Consider the following 22,882-nt stretch of genomic DNA (forward strand, 5'->3'; position numbering starts at 1 on the left):
CTTTACTATGTATGTTGTTGCATACATTTTTGTTTTTTTCAAAACCTTCCCTCCTCAGTCTCCATTTCTTTCTTAATCCAAATTTTTTTCTTCACCAAACAGATGTAATTGGACTTGCTACGGGTGAACTAATATACCGTATTTTCTGGACTATAAGCCGCACCCGCTCTATTTTAAAAAAAACAATAAAAAAAGATATACAAGCCGCACCCACTTTTATTTAAAAAAAAAAGATATTTCAGCCGCAGATATTTCTGTTGTTAGATTAGATATTTACTACATGTACAGAAGGATTTTGAACTGTAAATGATCTACATGTTTGTACCTAAATAGATCCTTTCCTAACAGTGTCTTTTAACACGGCAGCAACTTTGCTGATTAAAACTGGACTGAACCAAGAGAAAATAACCAGTATTTATTTATCTATTTATCTGTTTGAAATCTGCTTCTACTTCTATCTGCTAAAGAAGTAGCGTATTCTTCTTTGCATTTATTTCTTAGTTTTTATTCTAATTCCGATTAGCACTCCCCCTAGCGGTGGAAGAAAAATCCACAGAATAGCCGCACCTTTGTATAAGCCGCATGGTTCAAAACCTAGGAAAAAAGTAGCGGCTTATAGTCCAGAAAATACGGTATATTTTTTTTAAACTCCACTTCTTTAAAAACGTAGTGTGCGTTGAGTCACAGACACAGATTTCTCATCATTTGGTCTGTATTTGTAGTTATTCTTCGTACAGTTAAAGATGTTCCAGACACATTTTTGTAATCTTAATTTTATGAATACAATTGGCTTGTCCCTTTAGCTGAGCTAATATCGGTTGCAATCTTTATACTTTGATTGACTTTTCACAGCCAAGAAAAAATGGGAAAAAAACACATTTTCATTGGTCCGGCAGGTTTTCCGCGAGCAGCCTTCACCTGATCCCAGTTCCCTCGTACCCAGCAAGAGGAGCTCTACATTGGAGGTGACAGACAAGTCCATGGTTAATGGAGGAGGCTCCTGGAGTGTGTGTGGAGTTGTTCCTTGTAGTTGCTTCATGTCATTTGCTGGTCTTAGTCACTTTACCTCCTCTCACTAGATAAGTGATGGGAAGTGAAAATGTGAGCTTTGATTCAAAACATCTTTCTAATTGTGTGTATTTAACATATCAATGCTATTCTACTCTTGGCTCCTTGTCATGTGTTTCACTTCAGGTTTCCAAGGCAGCCAAAGCTCCAAAATACACGTATGTACAGCTGGGTGACCTGAAGGCTGGATCTGTCGTCAATGTGTACGGCGTGGTGGTGTTCTTCAAACAACCGTTCAGGAGCCGTGGCACGGGTCAGTAAATCATTAGTCTGTTCAGTTTACACAACGTGCTGTTTTGTAATCAGGAGTCTTTCTTTCTCAAATGATGTAACTGATGGCAGATAGAGGGTCACACACTACAGCAGGGTGTCAAAGTCAAATTCTCAAGGCACCCTGTCCTGCATGATTTAGCTGTTTCCCTGCTTCAATAGAATCTCATACAAATGACCGCGTCCTCAACAGACTTTGCAGACCTTGATGAGAAGCTGATGATGATCTTTTAATTTGAATTAGATGTGTGGATCTGAAGGAAACAAGAGAAGAAAAATAAGTTATACGGTACATAAAATATGCTATTGTAATTGCACTACAAATTTTTTCTATATGCCTGTACAGTATACTGTATATAATTGTATGAATACACAATAATTGTCTACCACAAAATAAGTTATATAATATAAAAGCATGAATAATGTTTCAAGCGTTTACTTGATAAGTAAAACAGTTTGGAACAATTTAGTTTCTTCATAGCGAGCTGTGACAGCTTTCATGAAAAAATCTTTTTCTTCGCCCTAAAAGGGGAAAACCATGTGGATGTTGGAGTGGAATATCGTAACTCTCCACATGTACTGATTAGTCCAGAACTATGTTGACAATTACAGTTTTAATGACTTTTTTTCCCCATTCCGTTCCACCACGAAGATGAGAGCAAGGATTAGATGGTGCATTTAAGAGGTTTTACAACAAAAAGTTTTTTTCCCCCAGCTGGCGAGAGGCAGGGGTTCACCCTGGACAGGTCCCCAGTCTACGCACGCACTCACACTTACGTGCAATTTAGAATCATCGATCAACCAAACCGGGAACCTTCTTGCTGTGAGCCAACGGTGCTAACCACTGAGCCAGCGTGCTGGAATAAGTTCCGGCAAACCCCTGTGACCCTGTACAGCAGGGATATTCAATTGGCGGCCCGCGGGCCACATGCGGCCCGCCAGGAGCTTTTATGTGGCCCCTGGTCATATTTAAAAAAAGGGGGTGTTTGTTGAAAAAAAAAAAAAACATTTTTTTTTTTTTTTTTTTTTATAATATTTTTATAACTGGCTACTATGGACTAAAATGGTTGTGCTCAATGCTTAATATAATATTCAAATAAGGAAATCTTGGTGGAAAGTGGTGCTTTGTCATTATGGCGTGTTTTATTAAAAGTAGGTCAATATCAATTAAGTTTTGCACAATGCATGGTTTCAAAATGAACTTGCATTCAAAATAATATTTCTTTATCTGAATATTATATTTAACATTCACAATTACTAAATCTGGAGACAATTTATACATAATTCATATGTAAACTAGATATATTCAAATGTATAATACAAATGTATTATATTTACATAAGTCTTCGTCTTTGAGTGTAAAATACATTTTGAAAACCCCCACATTTTCAAATTGTGCGGCCCTCTCCATACAGTCCTTTTGCAGATGCGGCCCCCGGCCGAATCTAGTTGAAGACCCCTGCTGTACAGGATTAAAACAGATATAGAAAATGGGAAAAGGTTTTGCTAAATGGATCCCATTCATTCTTATGGGGGGTGTTACCATGTTCTACTACTGTGGTAACACCCCCCAAAGGAATGAATGAGGCCATCCTCGCTGTGTAACTTGTTACTTTCTTCCTCAATATCTCAAAAACTGTAGCTAGCATAAGGAGGCTTTAATATGTTGTAGTCCGAAGCGTCCCGAGTCTTTGAACTTTTGAATGATGTCTCTACGATAAAGTACGACAGAGCAAATAACCAAAGAATTTTCACCATGTCTATCTACTTTTTGTCATTTCGCGTTGCCAAGGTAACACTTTTGACTGCTCCAGCATGGATAAGTGCTGGTCAGACTGCTATGAAAGTAATACCCATCGTTTTCCAAATGGAGACGCACATGTCGATATTTGCCATGCCTGGGTGCACGTCATGGTTATTTTTGGGGTTTTTTCAAGGCCATTTTGCCTGCATTGCAATATGTGCTGCCACTGGGCATGCACATAATGATCATTTTGTCAGGGGTGATGATGTTAATTATTTCCTGGGTCTTCCTGACAGATTATGTAATATCAGGCCATTTCTGCCTCAATGGATAAGAAAGCTGTAGCGTAATTAATTTACTAACGATACTCTCCAGCAGCACACAATGAACAAAATATGTCAGCCAAATCAGTTCATTATGTGCATGCCAGGAGGGGCAGCACATTTTGCGATGCTGAATCTTCAGTTCAAGAGAATTTTCCCCAATGAGAATGCAGAGAACATTCCCTCATTGATTGTGAAGTGCTGTTACATCCTTTCTTCTTACAGTGACTACCCAGGCCAATCAGCATCTTCTATATATACAGTGCCCTCCATAATTATTGGCACCCCTAGTTAAGATGTGATCTTTAGTTTCTAATAAATTCTGTTTTTTTTTTTAATAAAATAGAACCACAATGAAAAAAAAAGAGTAAAATACAAGCTTTAATTCAAGTGCATTTATTCAGTAGGAAAAAAATCCCACATTAAGCAATAATTGTTTTACATCAAATCATGTGTGCCACAATTATTAGCACCCCTGATGTTAATACTTTGTACAACCCCCTTTTGCCAACAAAACAGCATCTAATCTTCTCCTATACTGTTTCACAAGATGGGAGAATACAGAAAGAGGGATCTTCGACCATTCCTCTTTGCACAGTCTCTCTAAATCATCCAGCGACCTGGGTCCTCTCCTCTGCACTCTCCTCTTCAGCTCACCCCACAGGTTTTCAATGGGGTTGAGGTCTGGGGACTGAGATGGCCATGGGAGGAGCTTGATTCTGTGTCTGGTGAGCCATTTCTGTGTAGATTTGGCCATATGTCTAGGGTCATTATCTTGTTGAAAGACCCAGTGACGACCCATCTTCAGCTTTCGGGCAGAGGCCACGAAAAAATGTCCTGGTTTTTCAAAGCGTTCATGATGCCATGCACTCTAACAAGGTTCCCAGGCCCTTTGGAAGAGAAACATGCCCACAGCATCACCGATCCTCCCCCATACTTCACAGTGGGCATGAGGTGCTTTTCTGCATACTCCTCTTTTGTGTTACGCCAGACCCACTTAGAGCGTTTGTTGCCAAAAAGCTCTATCTTCATCTCATCTGACCAAAGCACACGGCCCCAGTTGAAGCCCCAGTGCTGCTTAGCAAACTCCAGGCGTCTGCGTTTATGATTGTGAGTGAGAAAAGGTTTTTTCCGTGCATGCCTCCCAAACAGCCTGTTGGCATGTAGATAGCGCCTGATGGTTGTTTCGGAGACTTTGTGACCCCAAGATGCTACCATTTGTTGCAATTCTTTAACAGTGAGCTTTGGAGAACTTTTTATTTCTCTTACCATCCTCCTCACTGTGCGTGGTGGAAAAATAGACTTTGGTCCTCGTCCAGGCTGGTTTACCACTGTTCCAGTTGTTTTAAACTTCTTAATAATTCCTCTGACTGTAGATATAGGCAGGTGTAGGCGAGTGGCTATTCTCTTGTAGCCATTGCCTGACTTGTGAAGGTCAACACACATCGGCCTTACTTGAATGGTGTGTTCCTTTGTCTTTCCCATGTTGAAGAGAAATGGCCTCTGTGTCACGTCATATTTATACCCCAGGGAAACAGGAAGTTGTGAATTACTAATTACATGTTCCTACATAAACTGGCCAACTTTGTAAACTACCATGGAAGTTACAGGAATACTTTAATGTATGTATTTCTTAGGAATTGTTAAGGGTGTCAATAATTGTAGAACAGGTGATTTTATGAAGAATATATATTTCTTTTTTTCCCCCCTTTATAATTCACTTGAGTTGAAGGTTACATTTTTCTACAATTTTCAGTGTGATAGTATGCTTCTGCAATAAAAATTGAATTTAATTGAATTTTAAGGCTTTTAACACATTTTACTAGGGGTGCCAATAATTATGGAGGGCACTGTGTGTGTGTGTGTGTGTGTGTGTGTGTGTGTGTATATATATATATATATATATATATGTATATATGTTCTCTTCGGTCTCATTGACAGTGCTTTGCATGTTATAATTTTTTTTTGTATTTTTATATTTTCAGCCACAAAAAGAGGGGTATACCTTAGATACATAGAACACAAACCCCTACAACTCAATTTCCAAAAATAAAAAAATAAAAATAAAAAAATAAAATAAAAAAGTCAAAGTCCATACATACCAAACATATTTCATAGTGCTATAATCATGCCAAATATACCAACCAAAAATTCTACTCAATGCACTAATTGAGAATACCAGATAGTACTACCCTATCTGTTCTATCAATGACTCTGAGATAACAATTAAATAGTTAAATAATATTCTACCTACTTCTTGATGAAGGGGACTTATCAAAAAAAAAAAAAAAAGTAGGAAACACTTAATGCCATTACTTTCTTATCCTAAGTTGGGGCTGGTCCGTTAAAGAACAAAAATGATATCCAAATATATACCCTCAAAACACAACGAAAAAAAAAAAAAAAAAAAAAAAAAAAAAACCTAACAAAACAGACATAAACGGTGGGAAAACCCCACTTAAAACAAACACGACAACAAAACAATACAAACCATTACACTCAGGTCTTATCATTGTCACTATGCCTTACAATTACCTACGGATTTCTTAAAATCAAATTCTGTATGAGATTGCCATATTTTTAAAAAGTCTGAGGATTTGCCTTTACTCTTGTAGTAAATATTGTCAAGTGTAAGGTAGCTTGAGAGTTCGTTCCACCAATGGGCTAATACTGGGGGTTTAGATTGTTTCCAATTTAAGGTTATACATTTCCTGGTTGCCAACATAGCAAGATCTATATATTTGCATTGATATTTGTTCCACTTGTCTGACATACTAGTTCCCAAAAGACATAAACGAGGTGACAAAGAGACAGCTACACGTAAACATTGAGATATCAGCTTAGTAACAGAGTTCCAAAAAAAGGAAAGTGCATCACATGACCAAAACATATGAAAAAAAGTTCCTTTTTGTTTCTTGCAACGCCAGCATAGAAATGACATCTCACTGTTCATTTTATGCAATCTCTCTGGGGTATAATAAATCCTGTGTATCATCTTAAAAATAGCTAGTTTATGCCTTAAATTGTAAGAACATTTATGAACTTGCCTACAAATGTAAGACCAATCCTCTTTCTGTAAATCAATATGGAGATCTTGTTCCCACCTGCATGTTAATATTGATGATAGCATAATTATAATATTATGAAGTAAGACAAAGAGGCCAGATGACAGCGGCTATTATCAGCCCATGGCTTTCATCGTGGATTTCTCTAACATTTGTTTTTCACAGCGCGACGAAAAATAATCTTGATTTTAATCTTGTTACAGACTTCTGCTCCAGCCTGAAGATCACTGATCAATCCAAGCAAAGGACTATCTGCACCATTTTCTGTGATAATCGGGAGAAACATCCCCAAATATATCAGGCTGGAGACATCGTCCGCCTGCACAGAGTCAAGGTGCTTCCTTAGAAAAAATGTTTTTAAATTAGGTAACATGCAAAACTGAGAATAAAGATGAATTTATTCAGGTTGATGACATTTATAACAAAGAAATCAATACAGAAATGCTACATCAAATCTTTTCTTTTTTGTTCACAGGCTCAGTTATTCGATGGCTCTATTAACCTAGTGAACACATTTGGTTTCTCTGCGTTGACGTTTGATGGAGCAGTGGGTGGAGCCGTAGAGCCTCGGACCTCCAGCCAGTCTTTCCACTTCGATGAAGAAGATAAGCGGACTGTGGAAGAGCTGCGGTCATGGGCCGCCGGCCAGGTTCTTTTCCCTCAAAATTCAGCCTCAATCCCCTTGTCTGCTGTTCAGCCCAAAACATACTTCAACCTGACCTGCCAGCTGCTGGCCAAAGCCCCCGTTGACAGTACCTGCACTCTGTTGAAGGTAAGAAACCTGGAGGAACATGGACACATGGATAATATGCAGTATTTGTTGCCTGGCTACAGCAACAACATTTCAAAATCTTCTCAGTGATCTCTGCAGATTTCAGTCATGACTGGACTTCAGTCTGTGAACTTTCTAAAGGTTTTAACTAATCAACTGCAGTAATTAAATATTCCATTGATCCTGTGCCCACCTTACAAGTTCATAATTGTTGACAGCAAGTCCTTTGAACATGTATTCTACATCCTTTTTTTGTATAGATATATTTATTGAAGGCAATAAAAAAACTAGATTTACAATAACAATATAAATATCAATATTTCCCCCCTTTTACTTTGCATAACAATAATTAAACAAAAATTAATAATAATAATAATAATAATAATAATAATTAAAGCTGCAAGCAGCGATGAACGGGCCCTCGCACTCACGGCCGCCGCCCCCCATAAGCATATCAGAAATGACACCACCCACGACTTCCTATGTCAAACCATTCAAAAGTTATAGCAGAAAAAAGGGACAACCAATCACAAGAAGGGGCGGGGCTAATTCAGGCCAATGAAGGTCAAGGACTCCATACAGAGTCTGATGACACCACCCACGACTCTCCATGTCAAACCATTCAAAAGTTATAGCAGGAAATAGGGACAACCAATCAAAAGAAGGGGCGGGGCTAATTTTCACCAATTATGGTCAAGGACTCAATACCGAGTCCCATGACACCACCCATGACTCTTTATGTCAAACCATTCAAAAGTTATGGCAGAGAAAAGTTTTCCGGGGGGTGCTGTTGAGCCATTTTGCCACGCCCATTAATGCAAACCATGAAATATCAAATTTATCACCAGGCCTGGCTTGCATGCAAAATTTGGTGACTTTTGGAGAACTATCAAATATGGACCAATCAGATTAAGGGGGCACGCTTTTTGGCGTCTAGCATCGCCACGGTAACACTTTTGAAAGAGAAAAGTAATGCGCGTAGGCGCAAGATGGAGACGCACATTTTGAGGTATAAGTCACCTGGATGCACGTTACGGTTCGGGCCGTATTAATTGCCGAAGGAATGGCATTAATTGCGCCAAAATTACACAATTAATTCAAAATGGCCGACTTCCTGTTCAATTTCGGCCATGGCGCCAAGAGACTTTTCTTTAAGTTGCGACATGATACAGGTGTGTACCGATTTTCGTTCATGTACGTCAAACCGTATTATGGGGCTTGAGGCTCAAAGTTTTTTCCCTCTGAACCAATCAGATGAAGGGTGGGCGCACTTTTTGGTGTCTAGCGTTGCCGCGATAACGCTTTTAAATGAGAAAAGTAATGTGCGTCGTTGCAGGACAGGGACGCACATATTGATGTAGAAAAAAAAAATTGCTGACAAAAAAGTCTGGATACTGCGGGAATCGAACTCTGATCTCTGACTCCAAAGACGGGAACGCTCTGGCTGAGCTAAGACTCAGCTTCTCATTTCTATTTGACCTACTGACTTAGGAGAGACCAACATATCGATATTTAGTAATGTAAGTCTGGAGCTGTTTTTTCAAATTTTTTTAAATATTTGTAAGTTATAAATATTAGTAAAACCCTACTATTTTAATTATTACTTTTTCTGTAACCATTCTGCCAAGGTTGTAACCGGGCTGAGCTGGGAATATTTCTGACGTCACCACATTACAGGGAGCTGATTGGTCGGGGGGCGGGGCCGTCATCACCCTACTCGCCACTGATTGGTCGGGGGGCGGGGCCGTCATCACCCTACTCGCCACCGATTGGTCGGGGGGCGGGGCCGTCATCACCCTCCGCGCCACTGATTGGTCGGGAGGCGGGGCCGTCATCACCCTACTCGCCACCGATTGGTCGGGGGGCGGGGCCGGCAGACGTTTGAATCAGGAAGCGGGAGTCAGCGCGAGAGCGACTGGCGGCTCGTGGCGATTTTATTATAAAAAAGGGACAACCAATCAGAAGAAGGGGCGGGGCTAATTCAGGCCAAAGAAGCTCAAGGACTCATTGCAGAGTCCCTTGACACCACCTACGACTTCCTATGTCAAACCATTCAAAGTTTATAGCAGAAAAAAGGGACAACCAATCAGAAGAAGGGGCGGGGCTAATTCAGGCCAATGAAGGTCAAGGACTCCATACAGAATCTGATGACACCACCCACGACTCTCTATGTCAAACCATTCAAAAGTTATGGCAGAGAAAAGTATTCAAGGTGGCGCTGTTGAGCCGTTAGGCCACGCCCATTAATGCAAACCATGAAATATAAAATTTATCACCAGGCCTGGCTTGCATGCAAAATTTGGTGACTTTTGGAGAACTATCAAATATGGACCAATCACATGAAGGGGGGGCGCGCCTTTTGGCGTCTAGCGTCGCCACGGTAACACTTTTGAAAGAGAAAAGTAATGCGTGGTGTCGCAGGATGTAGACGCACATTTTGATGTATAACACACCTGGGTGCACGATACGGTTCGGGCTGAATTAACTCTCGAAGGAATGGCATAAATTTCGCCAAAATTACACAATTTATTCAAAATGGCCGACATCCTGTTCGGTTTTGGCCATGGCTCCAAGAGACTTTTCTTTAAGTTGTGCCATGATACAGGTGTGTAGCGATTTTCGTGCATGTACGTCAAACCGTATTGTGGGACTTGAGGCACAAAGTTTTCCGGGGGGCGCTGTTGAGCCATTTTGTCACGCCCATTAATGCAAACCATGAAATATCAAATTTATCACCAGGCCTGGCTTGCATGCCAAATTTGGTGCCTTTTGGGGAACTATCAAATATGGACCAATCAGATGAAGGGGGGGTGCGCTTGTTGGCGTCTAGCGTCGCCACGGTAACACTTTCGAAAGAGAAAAGTAATGCGTGTAGTCGCAGGATGGAGACGCACATTTTGATGTATAACACATCTGGGTTCACGATACGGTTCGGGCTGAATTAACTCTCGAAGAATGGCATATATTGCTCCAAAATTACGCAATTAATTCAGAATGTTCAAAATGGCCGACTTCCTGTTCGGTTTCGGCCATGGCGCCAGGAGACTTTTCTTTTAGTTGCGACATGATACAGGAGTGTACCAATTTTCGTTCATGTACGTCAAACCGTATTATGGGGCTTGAGGCGCAAAGTTTTTTCTGTCTGAACCAACCAGATGAAGGGTGGGCGCGCTTTTTGGCGTCTAGCGTCGCCACGGTAACGCTTTTGAAAGAGAAAAGTAATGCGTGTGGTCGCAGGAGGGAGACGCACATTTTGATGTATAATACACCTGGGTGCACGTTACGGTTCGGGCTGAATTAACTGCCGAAGGAATGGCATAAATTGCGCCAAAGTGACACGATTAATTCAAAATGGCCGACTTCCTGTTCGGTTTCGGGCATGACGGCAAGAGACTTTTCTTTAAGTTGTCCCATGATACAGGTGTGTACCGATTTTCGTGCATGTACGTCAAACCGTATCGTGGGGCTTGAGGCACAAAGTTTTCAAGGGGGCGCTGTTGAGCCATTTTGCCACGCCCATTAATGCAAACCATTAAATATCAAATTTTTCGCCAGGCCTGACTTGGGTGCAAAATTTGGTGACTTTTTGGGCATGTTAAGGGGGGCAAAAAGGCCATCACTTTGTCAGAAGAAAAATAATAATAATAATTAAAGCTGCAAGCAGCGATGAACGGGCCCTCGCACTCACGGCCGCCGCCCCCCATAAGCATATCAGAAATGACACCACCCACGACTACCTATGTCAAACCATTCAAAAGTTATAGCAGAAAAAAGGGACAACCAATCACAAGAAGGGACGGGGCTAATTCAGGCCAATGAAGGTCAAGGACTCCATACAGAGTCTGATGACACCACCCACGACTCTCCATGTCAAACCATTCAAAAGTTATAGCAGGAAATAGGGACAACCAATCAAAAGAAGGGGCGGGGCTAATTTTCACCAATTATGGTCAAGGACTCAATACCGAGTCCCATGACACCACCCATGACTCTTTATGTCAAACCATTCAAAAGTTATGGCAGAGAAAAGTTTTCCGGGGGGTTCTGTTGAGCCATTTTGCCACGCCCATTAATGCAAACCATGAAATATCAAATTTATCACCAGGCCTGGCTTGCATGCAAAATTTGGTGACTTTTGGAGAACTATCAAATATGGACCAATCAGATTAAGGGGGCACGCTTTTTGGCGTCTAGCATCGCCATGGTAACACTTTTGAAAGAGAAAAGTAATGCGCGTAGTCGCAAGATGGAGACGCACATTTTGAGGTATAAGTCACCTGGATGCACGTTACGGTTCGGGCCGTATTAATTGCCGAAGGAATGGCATTAATTGCGCCAAAATTAGACAATTAATTCAAAATGGCCGACTTCCTGTTCAATTTCGGCCATGGCGCCAAGAGACTTTTCTTTAAGTTGCGACATGATACAGGTGTGTACCGATTTTCGTTCATGTACGTCAAACCGTATTATGGGGCTTGAGGCTCAAAGTTTTTTCCCTCTGAACCAATCAGATGAAGGGTGGGCGCACTTTTTGGTGTCTAGCGTTGCCGCGGTAACGCTTTTAAATGAGAAAAGTAATGTGCGTCGTTGCAGGACAGGGACGCACATATTGATGTAGAAAAAAAAAAATTGCTGACAAAAAAGTCTGGATACTGCGGGAATCGAACTCTGATCTCTGACTCCAAAGACGGGAACGCTCTGGCTGAGCTAAGACTCAGCTTCTCATTTCTATTTGACCTACTGACTTAGGAGAGACCAACATATCGATATTTAAATATATAAGTCTGGAGCTGTTTTTTCTAATTTTTTTTAAATATTTGTAAGTTATAAATATTAGTAAAACCCTACTATTTTAATTATTACTTTTTCTGTAACCATTCTGCCAAGGTTGTAACCGGGCTGAGCTGGGAATATTTCTGACGTCACCACATTACAGGGAGCTGATTGGTCGGGGGGTGGGGCCGTCATCACCCTACTCGCCACTGATTGGTCGGGGGGGCGGGGCCGTCATCACCCTACTCGCCACCGATTGGTCGGGGGGCGGGGCCGTCATCACCCTCCGCGCCACTGATTGGTCGGGAGGCGGGGCCGTCATCACCCTACTCGCCACCGATTGGTCGGGGGGCGGGGCCGGCAGACGTTTGAATCAGGAAGCGGGAGTCAGCGCGAGAGCGACTGGCGGCTCGTGGCGATTTTATTATAAAAAAGGGACAACCAATCAGAAGAAGGGGCGGGGCTAATTCAGGCCAAAGAAGCTCAAGGACTCATTGCAGAGTCCCTTGACACCACCTACGACTTCCTATGTCAAACCATTCAAAGTTTATAGCAGAAAAAAGGGACAACCAATTAGAAGAAGGGGTGGGGCTAATTCAGGCCAATGAAGGTCAAGGACTCCATACAGCATCTGATGACACCACCCACGACTCTCTATGTCAAACCATTCAAAAGTTATGGCAGAGAAAAGTATTCAAGGTGGCGCTGTTGAGCCGTTAGGCCACGCCCATTAATGCAAACCATGAAATATAAAATTTATCACCAGGCCTGGCTTGCATGCAAAATTTGGTGACTTTTGGAGAACTATCAAATATGGACCAATCACATGAAGGGGGGGCGCGCCTTTTGGCGTCTAGCGTCGCCACGGTAACACTTTTGAAAGAGAAAAGTAATGCGTGGTGTCGCAGGATGTAGACGCACATTTTGATGTATAACACACCTGGGTGCACGATACGGTTCGGGCTGAATTAACTCTCGAAGGAATGGCATAAATTTCGCCAAAATGACACAATTTATTCAAAATGGCCGACATCCTGTTCGGTTTTGGCCATGGCTCCAAGAGACTTTTCTTTAAGTTGTGCCATGATACAGGTGTGTAGCGATTTTCGTGCATGTACGTCAAACCGTATTGTGGGGCTTGAGGCACAAAGTTTTCCGGGGGGCGCTGTTGAGCCATTTTGCCACGCCCATTAATGCAAACCATGAAATATCAAATTTATCACCAGGCCTGGCTTGCATGCCAAATTTGGTGCGTTTTGGGGAACTATCAAATATGGACCAATCAGATGAAGGGGGGGTGCGCTTGTTGGCGTCTAGCGTCGCCACGGTAACACTTTCGAAAGAGAAAAGTAATGCGTGTAGTCGCAGGATGGAGACGCACATTTTGATGTATAACACATCTGGGTTCACGATACGGTTCGGGCTGAATTAACTCTCGAAGAATGGCATATATTGCTCCAAAATTACGCAATTAATTCAGAATGTTCAAAATGGCCGACTTCCTGTTCGGTTTCGGCCATGGCGCCAAGAGACTTTTCTTTTAGTTGCGACATGATACAGGAGTGTACCAATTTTCGTTCATGTACGTCAAACCGTATTATGGGGCTTGAGGCGCAAAGTTTTTTCTGTCTGAACCAACCAGATGAAGGGTGGGCGCGCTTTTTGGCGTCTAGCGTCGCCACGGTAACGCTTTTGAAAGAGAAAAGTAATGCGTGTGGTCGCAGGAGGGAGACGCACATTTTGATGTATAATACACCTGGGTGCACGTTACGGTTCGGGCTGAATTAACTGCCGAAGGAATGGCATAAATTGCGCCAAAGTGACACGATTAATTCAAAATGGCCGACTTCCTGTTCGGTTTCGGGCATGACGGCAAGAGACTTTTCTTTAAGTTGTCCCATGATACAGGTGTGTACCGATTTTCGTGCATGTACGTCAAACCGTATCGTGGGGCTTGAGGCACAAAGTTTTCAAGGGGGCGCTGTTGAGCCATTTTGCCACGCCCATTAATGCAAACCATTAAATATCAAATTTTTCGCCAGGCCTGACTTGGGTGCAAAATTTGGTGACTTTTTGGGCATGTTAAGGGGGGCAAAAAGGCCATCACTTTGTCAGAAGAAAAATAATAATAATATTAATAATAATAAAAATTCCTGCAAATACAATAGGGCCTTCGCACTGCAAGTGCTCGGGCCCTAATAATAATAATAATAATAAGAGAGGAAAAAAATAAAATAAAAATAAATAAGTAAATATAAATAAATACAACAACACACCCCTCTCCCCTTCCTTCCCTCATATGGTCAATAGATTACATCATTCAAAATCATTTAGCTTCTTTTCACATATGCCTATCAATACTGGAACAAATGAATAATAAAGTAAATAATCAAGTCCTGTGTAAACACAAGTGCACAGGAACGGTGATCAGGATGAGTGGACTGGACACGTGTACAAACATACATGCTATCTGGACTGTGAAGGATGAAATTAGACAAATTGCTATGTGGTAAACTATGTATCTTACTGAATTCTGTTGTTGATGTGATCATGAATCTTACATAGAACGGGGCGGGACTTTGATAAGCGTCAGCTTCTCCCGTACCCTTTTCGTCATGTGCTGAGTATGCAATGTATAATGTTCTGGAGATGAAATGTGTCTATATAAACATGCCGAAATAAACGAAATAAACTAAACTAAATAAAAACATTCATTAATATAGTAGATGATTCAGATCATTAGTCCAATAAAGGCAAAAAATCCAAAAAGGGTCCCCAAATAAGGCCATAAGGTTTTTTTCTAACGGAATACAGTATGTTTTCTGGAGTACTATATGATGCAAGTTCATTGATCCACTGTTTGGGTGCTGGGGTTTTTTCTGATTTCCAGTTTTTTAGAATACAATTTTTTGCCGCGGTGCCTGTAAGCAGAATGAAGTACTTTTTATGATAAGTCATATTTAGCAAACTGTTATCTCCCAGTATCCAGACTTTAGGATCAAGAATATAGGATTTTAAAATGTCAGACTGTTTTGACCATGTATTTCCAGAAAGCATCTATAATTGGACAGTTCCAGAGCATATAGAATAGATTTCCAGTGTTATTTTACATCTTTGGCACATGGCAGAGACCGCACTACTAAAATGTATTTAATCTATAGGGAGTGTAGTAGATTTGATGTAAAGTATTGAATTGAATTTGTCTGTGTTTGGTGGATATTAGCATAGTGTGTGTTTTTTCTAAAAGAGTGTACCAATCCTTGTAGAATACCAAGGATTGGTATTCTACATCCTTGATATCAGACCTAGGTGTTCTAGACTAATTTTCTCTTTGTCAGCACTAGCTGTACATTTGTCTATGCTGGTTTGACACTTTGTCTTACCAGATTAACAAAAAAACCGTTTCTACTCTCAAAGTTTTGGCCAGAGCTCATATTTTTGTCCAATAAGTTTGAGCAGGAATCATACTAGTGAAGCTGTAGTACGGGCATTGCTCAAAAAAAAAAAGAAACACTTTTTAATCAGGGTATAGCATCAAGTTCCTGCAGGTACTAAGGTCTAGGAGGAACCTTCTCTATTGCTGGCCTGGTCCCCACCTGTGGAATAACCGTCCCCTTCACTATCCACTTTTAAAAGTCGTTTTAAAACCCATTTTTATACTCTGGCTCTCAACCTCATGTGCCCCATGCTTGCTTGCTGCAGTATGTGATTTTTTGTTTTTTAATGAACAGGTCTGGGATGGGACCAGGTGCCCTCACACTCTGCTTAATGCAGTTGTTGAGCCAGCTGTCACAGAGGGACCAACCTCTTTCTCAAAGAACAAAGAGAACTTCATCGCAAATGTTCTGGTTTTCGACAACCATACTGAGATGGCCCGACAGCTTAAGGTCAGAATTCAACAAAAATCAGTTGCCTGTTGTTTCTTCAGGTTATTGTTGGTGCATTCTTTCATAAAAACATGTATTTTACCACAGCACAAGTAAAGTGCTGCTGTTTGACATAGACATTGAAAGTATGTCAACAGTGTATGAATTAGACATGGGAAATGGTGTCTTTGCCTGTACTGTACTGTATTGTATTGATTGATTATGGTGTTAAATGTCTGGCTCGTGTATCATAATTTGGGCTTGATATGGTTCGTTTTCAGTGAACCCTTTTTTTGTTTTTATCCCTATTTTTTGTGTGTGTGATAAACTACTTATTTTTTGTGCTGTCAGCCTGGTGCTTTCCTGAGGATCAACAACCTGCAAGCAACATCAGGCTCTAGTAAGGTGCTAGGCCTCGCCAGCAGCCAATCAGAGGGGGATCACCTGGCTTTTTACCTACACGGTGGCACGTCATATGGCAGAGGGATTGGAGTTCTTCCAGAAAACAGCGCACCTATACAAGAGCTGAAGAGGTACAGGAGCAGGCAAATGAGAAGTTAACATTTTCAGGAATCTTTCTGCAGTATTTCATCTATTTGTCTGAAATTAATGATGATTTATGCAGTACTAATACGCATGTCTGTGATCATAGGTCACATAAGCATAAGTGCTTATCCTCTTTTGTATTTCTGCAGAGTCCTTGACTCCTTTCCTGTGGATGTTGGGGTTGAAGAACTGAACGACTCAGACCTGCTGGAGGTCTGGGGAACTCCACCAGAGTCACTGGGTATGAGAGAATGTACTCTTGTTTTGTATCTGTTTCCCTCTTGAATGGTTTTAATGTTGTTCAGACAGTAAGGCAGTGGAGCACAGTACAGGTATGAGAAATGTTGTTTATGTTAACATATTCTTCCTCTTTCTTCCCAGAAAGCGACTGCAGCCACCACATAAAGCTGGTCCCACTGTCTGAGCTGAAGCAGAGCAATCCAGACCAAATGCACAATGTCAGAGTCCAGCTGAGATCCTACCAGCCGCGCAGACTCTACCAGGCACTGAAACTCTTCTGCAGGAAGTGTACATCAATGTAGGCACATGTTTTAACTCAAACAAAGGGCATTTCCATTTGTGGGGGGTTCCGGGCAAACGCGCCAGACAGCGACCGCCACCTCAGCCCCTTCAGCCGGCGTGTCTCCATTACACTGAAGTGCAACAACATAAAAGGAGACAAAATAGAAGGATACATTCAAAGAAGTAGAAGAAACAAGTAAACACAGAAGGAAGTACTTGTATCACAGTGTGCTGTTCTTGTTGTGTTCAGAGGTCAAGAGCTATTCTTTTCCATGGACGGTCAGGCAGAGGGTAGAGATGAATAAGTCTTCTTGTCTTTTGTGTAAATCTTAGTTCCTTTTGAGCAAAGGTGAATGACTTAAAAATGTTCTCTGCCTTGTTGCTCGTGGCATAAATTAGGCAGCTCACTTATACTTGTCCCCTCGTCCTTGTGAAGTTTAGTTGCGACTCGTTATCGCTCGAACCGTTGTGTCCATTTGGGCCACTCCATCGGGTTAAACTTTTTCTTCCTGCCGTCTGTCTTCTTACTTTATCTCTCTGCCATTTGTTGAACTACTTCTGACACCGTGTAAAATGATCGAGGATCAGCTTGATCCGTAATATTTACACATCATCTTACAAACAGGCATTAGAAGAGCGTTTCAGTAACCAAGGCAGATATGTTTTTCACCCAGTAAAAGTTCCTGAAGGCCACTTTTGCTGTGCAGTTCCTGGTATTGGAGACACATGTCAATAATCCAGCCCCTAAAAAAAACTACCTGGAGCCCCCGCTAATGGAAATGCGTCTATTGAGTATTTAATTTATCTAGACAAATGAAAAGATGGCAGTTAAATTACATATTTTGCTTCAAAACTATGAAAACATGTATTTAATGCATTTATTTGGAGATATTTTTCAATGGTAATGGGGTAAATATCTGATTTCTCACTACACTCATCTCAGTCAGGAAATCCCAGATGATGAGCTAGTGGCAGATGTCTTCTCTGAAGCATCCAAGCGTTCTGAATCCTGCACTCCTCCCTGGTGGGCGCTCCGTGGAAACGTCAACCTTCCCGGAGACTCCCCTGACCGCACACTGAGTATTTACCTGCCCACCCACCTGGTGACTGAAGGAAAAACCAAGGAACTTCTTTTCCTCATGGGTAACCGTCACAACTCAAATTTAATATTGCTCTTCACATTTGAAGGGAAATTGTCAAATATGTTAAATAACAACCTTTTTTTATGACGTCTACAGAGTCTATGTGGTAATATTTAGGTTCTTCCACTTCAGGTTCTACTCTGGAGGAAACATGTCGACTAGCAGCAAGCTACCAGAACGTAGTTCCTGTCACATCGTCAGGAGGTCACCTGGCCCCGCTCGACTCGTCTGCACCTTTCCTGTTCACGGGCAGGAAGAGATACTACGGGTCAGCGATGGGCCTCACACACTCTGAAAAAGTACAGTTTGAAGGAATGTGTATTCTGAAGGAGACTATGGCCATTTCAAAACTGGATAGAGCACATACAACTCAGTAGGAAGTATGTATTGCAATGCAATTAGGGTGTGGTACAACCAAGCGCTAACTAAGTGTTGTTGCAGTTCCTCGACTGACGGATAAAGGTTGGCTGCAAGAGAGAGTCGATCTCCATTGACTCCCATGTTAAAATGTCCAACTTTAGAGCAGAAATCAACACATTTATAGCCTGGTTAAAATAACCCTTTAGGTCTCAATCCTTTGATTTTGCACCCATGACCCTGACGGGAGGGAATTTTTTTGTGCAACACCACTGGGTTTATATCAAACAATGAAATTGTTTTATCAGCTCAGCCGATCACTAGCCTTTATCATGTCTTCATCCATTAGATTAAGATTAGATTGTCCTTTATTTATCCCTCAGTGGGGAAATTTGCTTTGCGCAGCAGCATTACACACAACACACACATGCAGCAAAAGAGGGATAAAAAGTAAAAAATATATAATTACAAAATATAAACGGTATATACAGTGGAATGAAAATAAAAGTAGTGTAAAAAAAAAAAATCCATAATTGTAATGCTTCGCGAAGAAAGCTCCCATTGTACAAACCGGGCTATGGCTAAACATGACGGCCATTTTTGATTTCACCATTGGGTCGACATGTAAAACTTTATATACTGCTGTAACTCTCTGCAGATATATTGGTGGGGTTCGGTAAAAGGAGCTGCGAGCAAAACTAACTTAGATTGACACACGATGAGCATGTTCCTGTCGGGAAAACAGGCTTCAAAACCAGTCTACAGAAACCAAGGAGTCATCAAATGCTTGGTCCATTGTTATATAGACTCTATGATTACAACCAGAGGTCAGTCATAGGAGAGCTCTGACTGGCTTCTGCTGGAGAGGCAAACTATGCATGGGCGGTTTTTGATATGTGCACAGTGGGCAAGTGCCCAGTGTACTCTTTATAGACCTCGCATCAAATTACTGCTTAGAAAGCTTTGTGTTGCTCGTTCATGAACGTGTGTCTAAGAGCCAGTTCTTTGAACGAGAGGCTGGATTTCCAGCACCTCTGCTGAGAATTAGGGCGCGCAGGTGTGGGTATTTTATTTTGATGGGCACATTATGCAGCATATGCATTCGAGAACAGACTTTGTTACGTAAAAGAAGAAAGGGGGCCAGATGCTCTGCAGACAGCGAGTGGAGTATAATATATATATATATAATATATATATATATATATATATATATATATATATATATATACAGTAAAGACCAGGGGGACAGGGGAGCAGGATTTAAATGTAAGTATGTCATGGGAAGAAATGGGCAAAAACTGAAAAAAAAAGCAGCACCTGGCTACATTTCAATATTATTGTAGACTGGAAAATTGAGTGTGAAATGCAAATATCCCGCAGAATATGGTCAACAACAAACTCAGTTAAAGGGGACTTATTATGGCATCTAATACCTATATAAACAGGCCTTGAATGTCTTAAAAACAAGCTTTTGATTGTTTTTGCTAAATAAATTAGAAATTCAGCCTCTGAGCCATGTCTTTATCTTCCCAGTTTCTAACCTCATTATCTATGCAGGATTCTGAGTGGGCGGGGCTATGATAATGAGGCTCTGTGCTGATTGGTTGCCTGAATGACGCGATACACCGCTACGAAAAAATAGAGGAAGCTCCGGCCAGCAGGAGTTAGTTGTGGGCGTGGTTTCACGCATCGGAGGCCAACCGATGTAAATCACTCCAAAAGCAGAATCTTATTGGCTCGTAGAAGCCACATGACACTGGATGGCTCATCCGGGCGGCTGTACAGACACTGCAGAATCTGGTTGCTTTCCTCCTTCTCTGAGTTGGCAGGCTGAGGGGAGACCACTTTATATATGATAAAGCAAGAAAAAAACTGTTTTTTAATATAAGGTCCCCTTTAAGTTAATTCAAAAATACATGGAAAAATGGTAGAAAGGAAAAAGATGCTAGGCTTTTATGAGAATGCTGATTAAAAACTTAATTAAAAACACATAAAACATTCCTTGCTAAATTAGGTTAAAAGGGGAGCGGTTCGCCCAGGGCATAAAAAGAGGGAGGACTGCCACTCCATTATAGTTACAGTATGCAAGGTAGACTCCATCCATCCATCCATCCATCCATCCATCCATCCATCCATCCATCCATCCATCCATCCATCCATCCATCCATCCATCCATCCATCCATCCATCCATCCATCCATCCATCCATCCACTTGTATATATGGACAGTTCTGCCATCTTCTTCACAAACTAAATGTGTGTGTTGCAGGTGTAAGCGATGCTCTGAGGCTGCAATAAGAAATCCAAGCCCTGATGGACTTGGCGTGTTCAACGCCAAGACTCTTGCAGAAGGTGAGAGTATTATCAGAGACATGGATAATAGATGTAAAATAGCTCACCCCAAACTGTGTGAAAGTAGGCAGAAGAAATGCATAATTTAACACATTCACTTGCTAAAGTTCACGAAAGCCAAAACCCTTAATCATCATGGCATAAACACCATTTTAAAGGCAAAAAATAAATATTCTATTGTCAAACAAACAATGTAGACGAACATTCTTTTATGTTTGGGGGCCTTCTTAAATCATTTGTGATGAACTCTAAACTTTTTTTTCGTAAAAAAAAAAAGTTTTGTCATCATACCCTTTCACGTACCTAGTATGGAGGACCAAAACTGACATAATTAAAAAAATATATATACCAAGAAGGGCAGCCTGCCTCATTTGCGGCAGAAATGCATACGGTAAAGTAAAAAAAGGGGAGACGAAGAAATTTAAAAACAAGTAGTACCAAAATGAATTGTTACTTTCACTCATATTTTGAGCTGTTGTGTGTTTTTTTTTTTAGTAATTTATTTTTTGATTTCTTTTCCTTCTAAGTCATTCGATAGGTTGTAAAACTTTCTGAACAGCGTGTGGCCGATGTTTGTTTGTGGTACAGGTTTCCTCTGATTATAAATAATCTCTTGTTAAAGCCTCTGCTTCTCTGATCCACAGCTTTTAGTGTTCAACTGTTGGAGTTTGTTCTGCTGATGAAACTGGAGGTACAGGATGCCACTGACACACTGGAAGTCTTGATATGGAAAGATGCTGTGAGTTTAAGATTTAAATGTCCTGATCTTGTCCTGGTCTTCTGCTGCTGTAGCCCATTCGCCTCAAGGTTGGACGTGTTGTGGGTTCAGAGATGTTCGTCTGCAAACCTCAGTTGTAAGGGGTGGTTATTTGAGTTACTGTTGCCTTTCTATCAGCTCCAACCAGTCTGGCCATTCTCCTCTGACCTCTGGCATCAACAAGGCTTTGAGCCTAAGAACTGCCGCTCACTGGATATTTTCTCTTTTTCTGACCATTCTCTGTAAACCCTAGAGAGGGTTGTGTGTGAAAATCCCAGTAGATCAGCAGTTTCTGAAATACTCAGATCAGCCTGCCTGGTACCAACAACCATGCCACGTTCAAAATCACTGAAATCACCTTTCTTCCCCATTCTGATGCTGGTTTTAACTGCGGCAGATCGATTTTTCTTTTTTTTTTCTTTTTTCCTTTCCTTTTTAATCTCGACATTTCGACTTTTTTCTCGACATTTCGACTTTTTTCTCAACATTTCGACTTTTTTCTCGAGATTGTACTTCAACATTAATCTTGACATTTCAACTTTTTTCTCGAAATTTCAACTTTTTTCTCGACATTTTGACTTTTTTCTCGACATTTCGACTTATTTCGACTTTTTTCTCGAAGTGCGTAATGAAAAAAAAAACTCTTCCCCCAGTTATAACTAATATAGATACATGCAGCATGTGTGCCTTTTATTCTAAGGCTTATACAATGCTCTTTCAACATTTTGGGTTGCAGACCCCTGGTTTTAACCATATCTACGTGCCTAAATGCATTGAGTTGTTGCCAAATGATTGGCTGATTAGAAATATGCGTTAATGAGCAGTTGGACAGGTGTACCTAATAAAGTGGCCGGTCAGTGTATCTCTACATTGTCTGCACCAACTACACCAAGTCCAATGACTTGTAAATGCAAACCTACTTGGCAATAAACTTGTTTCTGATAAGCTCCTTACCTGGGTTCAGATGTGGGTGATTGTTTGCTGTGCTGGTGAAATAAATGCATGTAAATGACATGGTTTGTCTTGTTGTTCAGGAGTTGTTCTTGGGTGTGTCAGCAGAGGACATAGCAGTAAATCAGGAGGCTCAGAACCACATGTGTCAAACCATGGACTCTCTCTGTCCACCAGAGAGCAGGACAGGTATGTCCACCAAACCCACCAACACATTTACTGAATACTTCACGTTTTTGTAACTCAATATAATTATCTTTTCAAGTATATGTGGACAGTCACTTCATGTAAAATAAGTTTAGTTTAAAAAGGGTAATTGTTATCAGTTAACTTCTGAACACTTACACGAAGCAGTTATCAGAGGTCCTAGGCTAC

At 41.2% G+C, this 22,882-nt stretch overlaps 1 protein-coding gene across 3 annotated transcripts in view; it reads left to right on the plus strand.

Moving 5' to 3' along the window:
• Positions 1-22,882, plus strand: part of pot1 (protection of telomeres 1 homolog) — a 36,626-nt gene that overhangs the window by 12,055 nt on the left and 1,689 nt on the right. For 2 of the 3 annotated variants that reach the window (XM_061722185.1, XM_061722184.1), the window contains 13 exons: positions 897-965; positions 1,195-1,321; positions 6,674-6,804; positions 6,946-7,242; positions 15,747-15,902; positions 16,233-16,414; positions 16,577-16,668; positions 16,809-16,965; positions 17,893-18,092; positions 18,224-18,359; positions 20,717-20,799; positions 21,444-21,538; positions 22,591-22,696. In XM_061722185.1, the coding sequence (XP_061578169.1) occupies positions 897-965; positions 1,195-1,321; positions 6,674-6,804; positions 6,946-7,242; positions 15,747-15,902; positions 16,233-16,414; positions 16,577-16,668; positions 16,809-16,965; positions 17,893-18,092; positions 18,224-18,359; positions 20,717-20,799; positions 21,444-21,538; positions 22,591-22,696 (1,831 nt within the window). Of the gene's footprint in view, positions 1-896; positions 966-1,194; positions 1,322-6,673; positions 6,805-6,945; positions 7,243-15,746; positions 15,903-16,232; positions 16,415-16,576; positions 16,669-16,808; positions 16,966-17,892; positions 18,093-18,223; positions 18,391-20,716; positions 20,800-21,443; positions 21,539-22,590; positions 22,697-22,882 lie in introns of those variants that run through there. The other variant, XR_009782718.1, reaches the window with a different exon arrangement.

This window comes from Cololabis saira, chromosome 5, assembly GCF_033807715.1.
Source record: "Cololabis saira isolate AMF1-May2022 chromosome 5, fColSai1.1, whole genome shotgun sequence".
NCBI classification, from domain to species: Eukaryota; Metazoa; Chordata; class Actinopteri; order Beloniformes; family Belonidae; genus Cololabis; species Cololabis saira.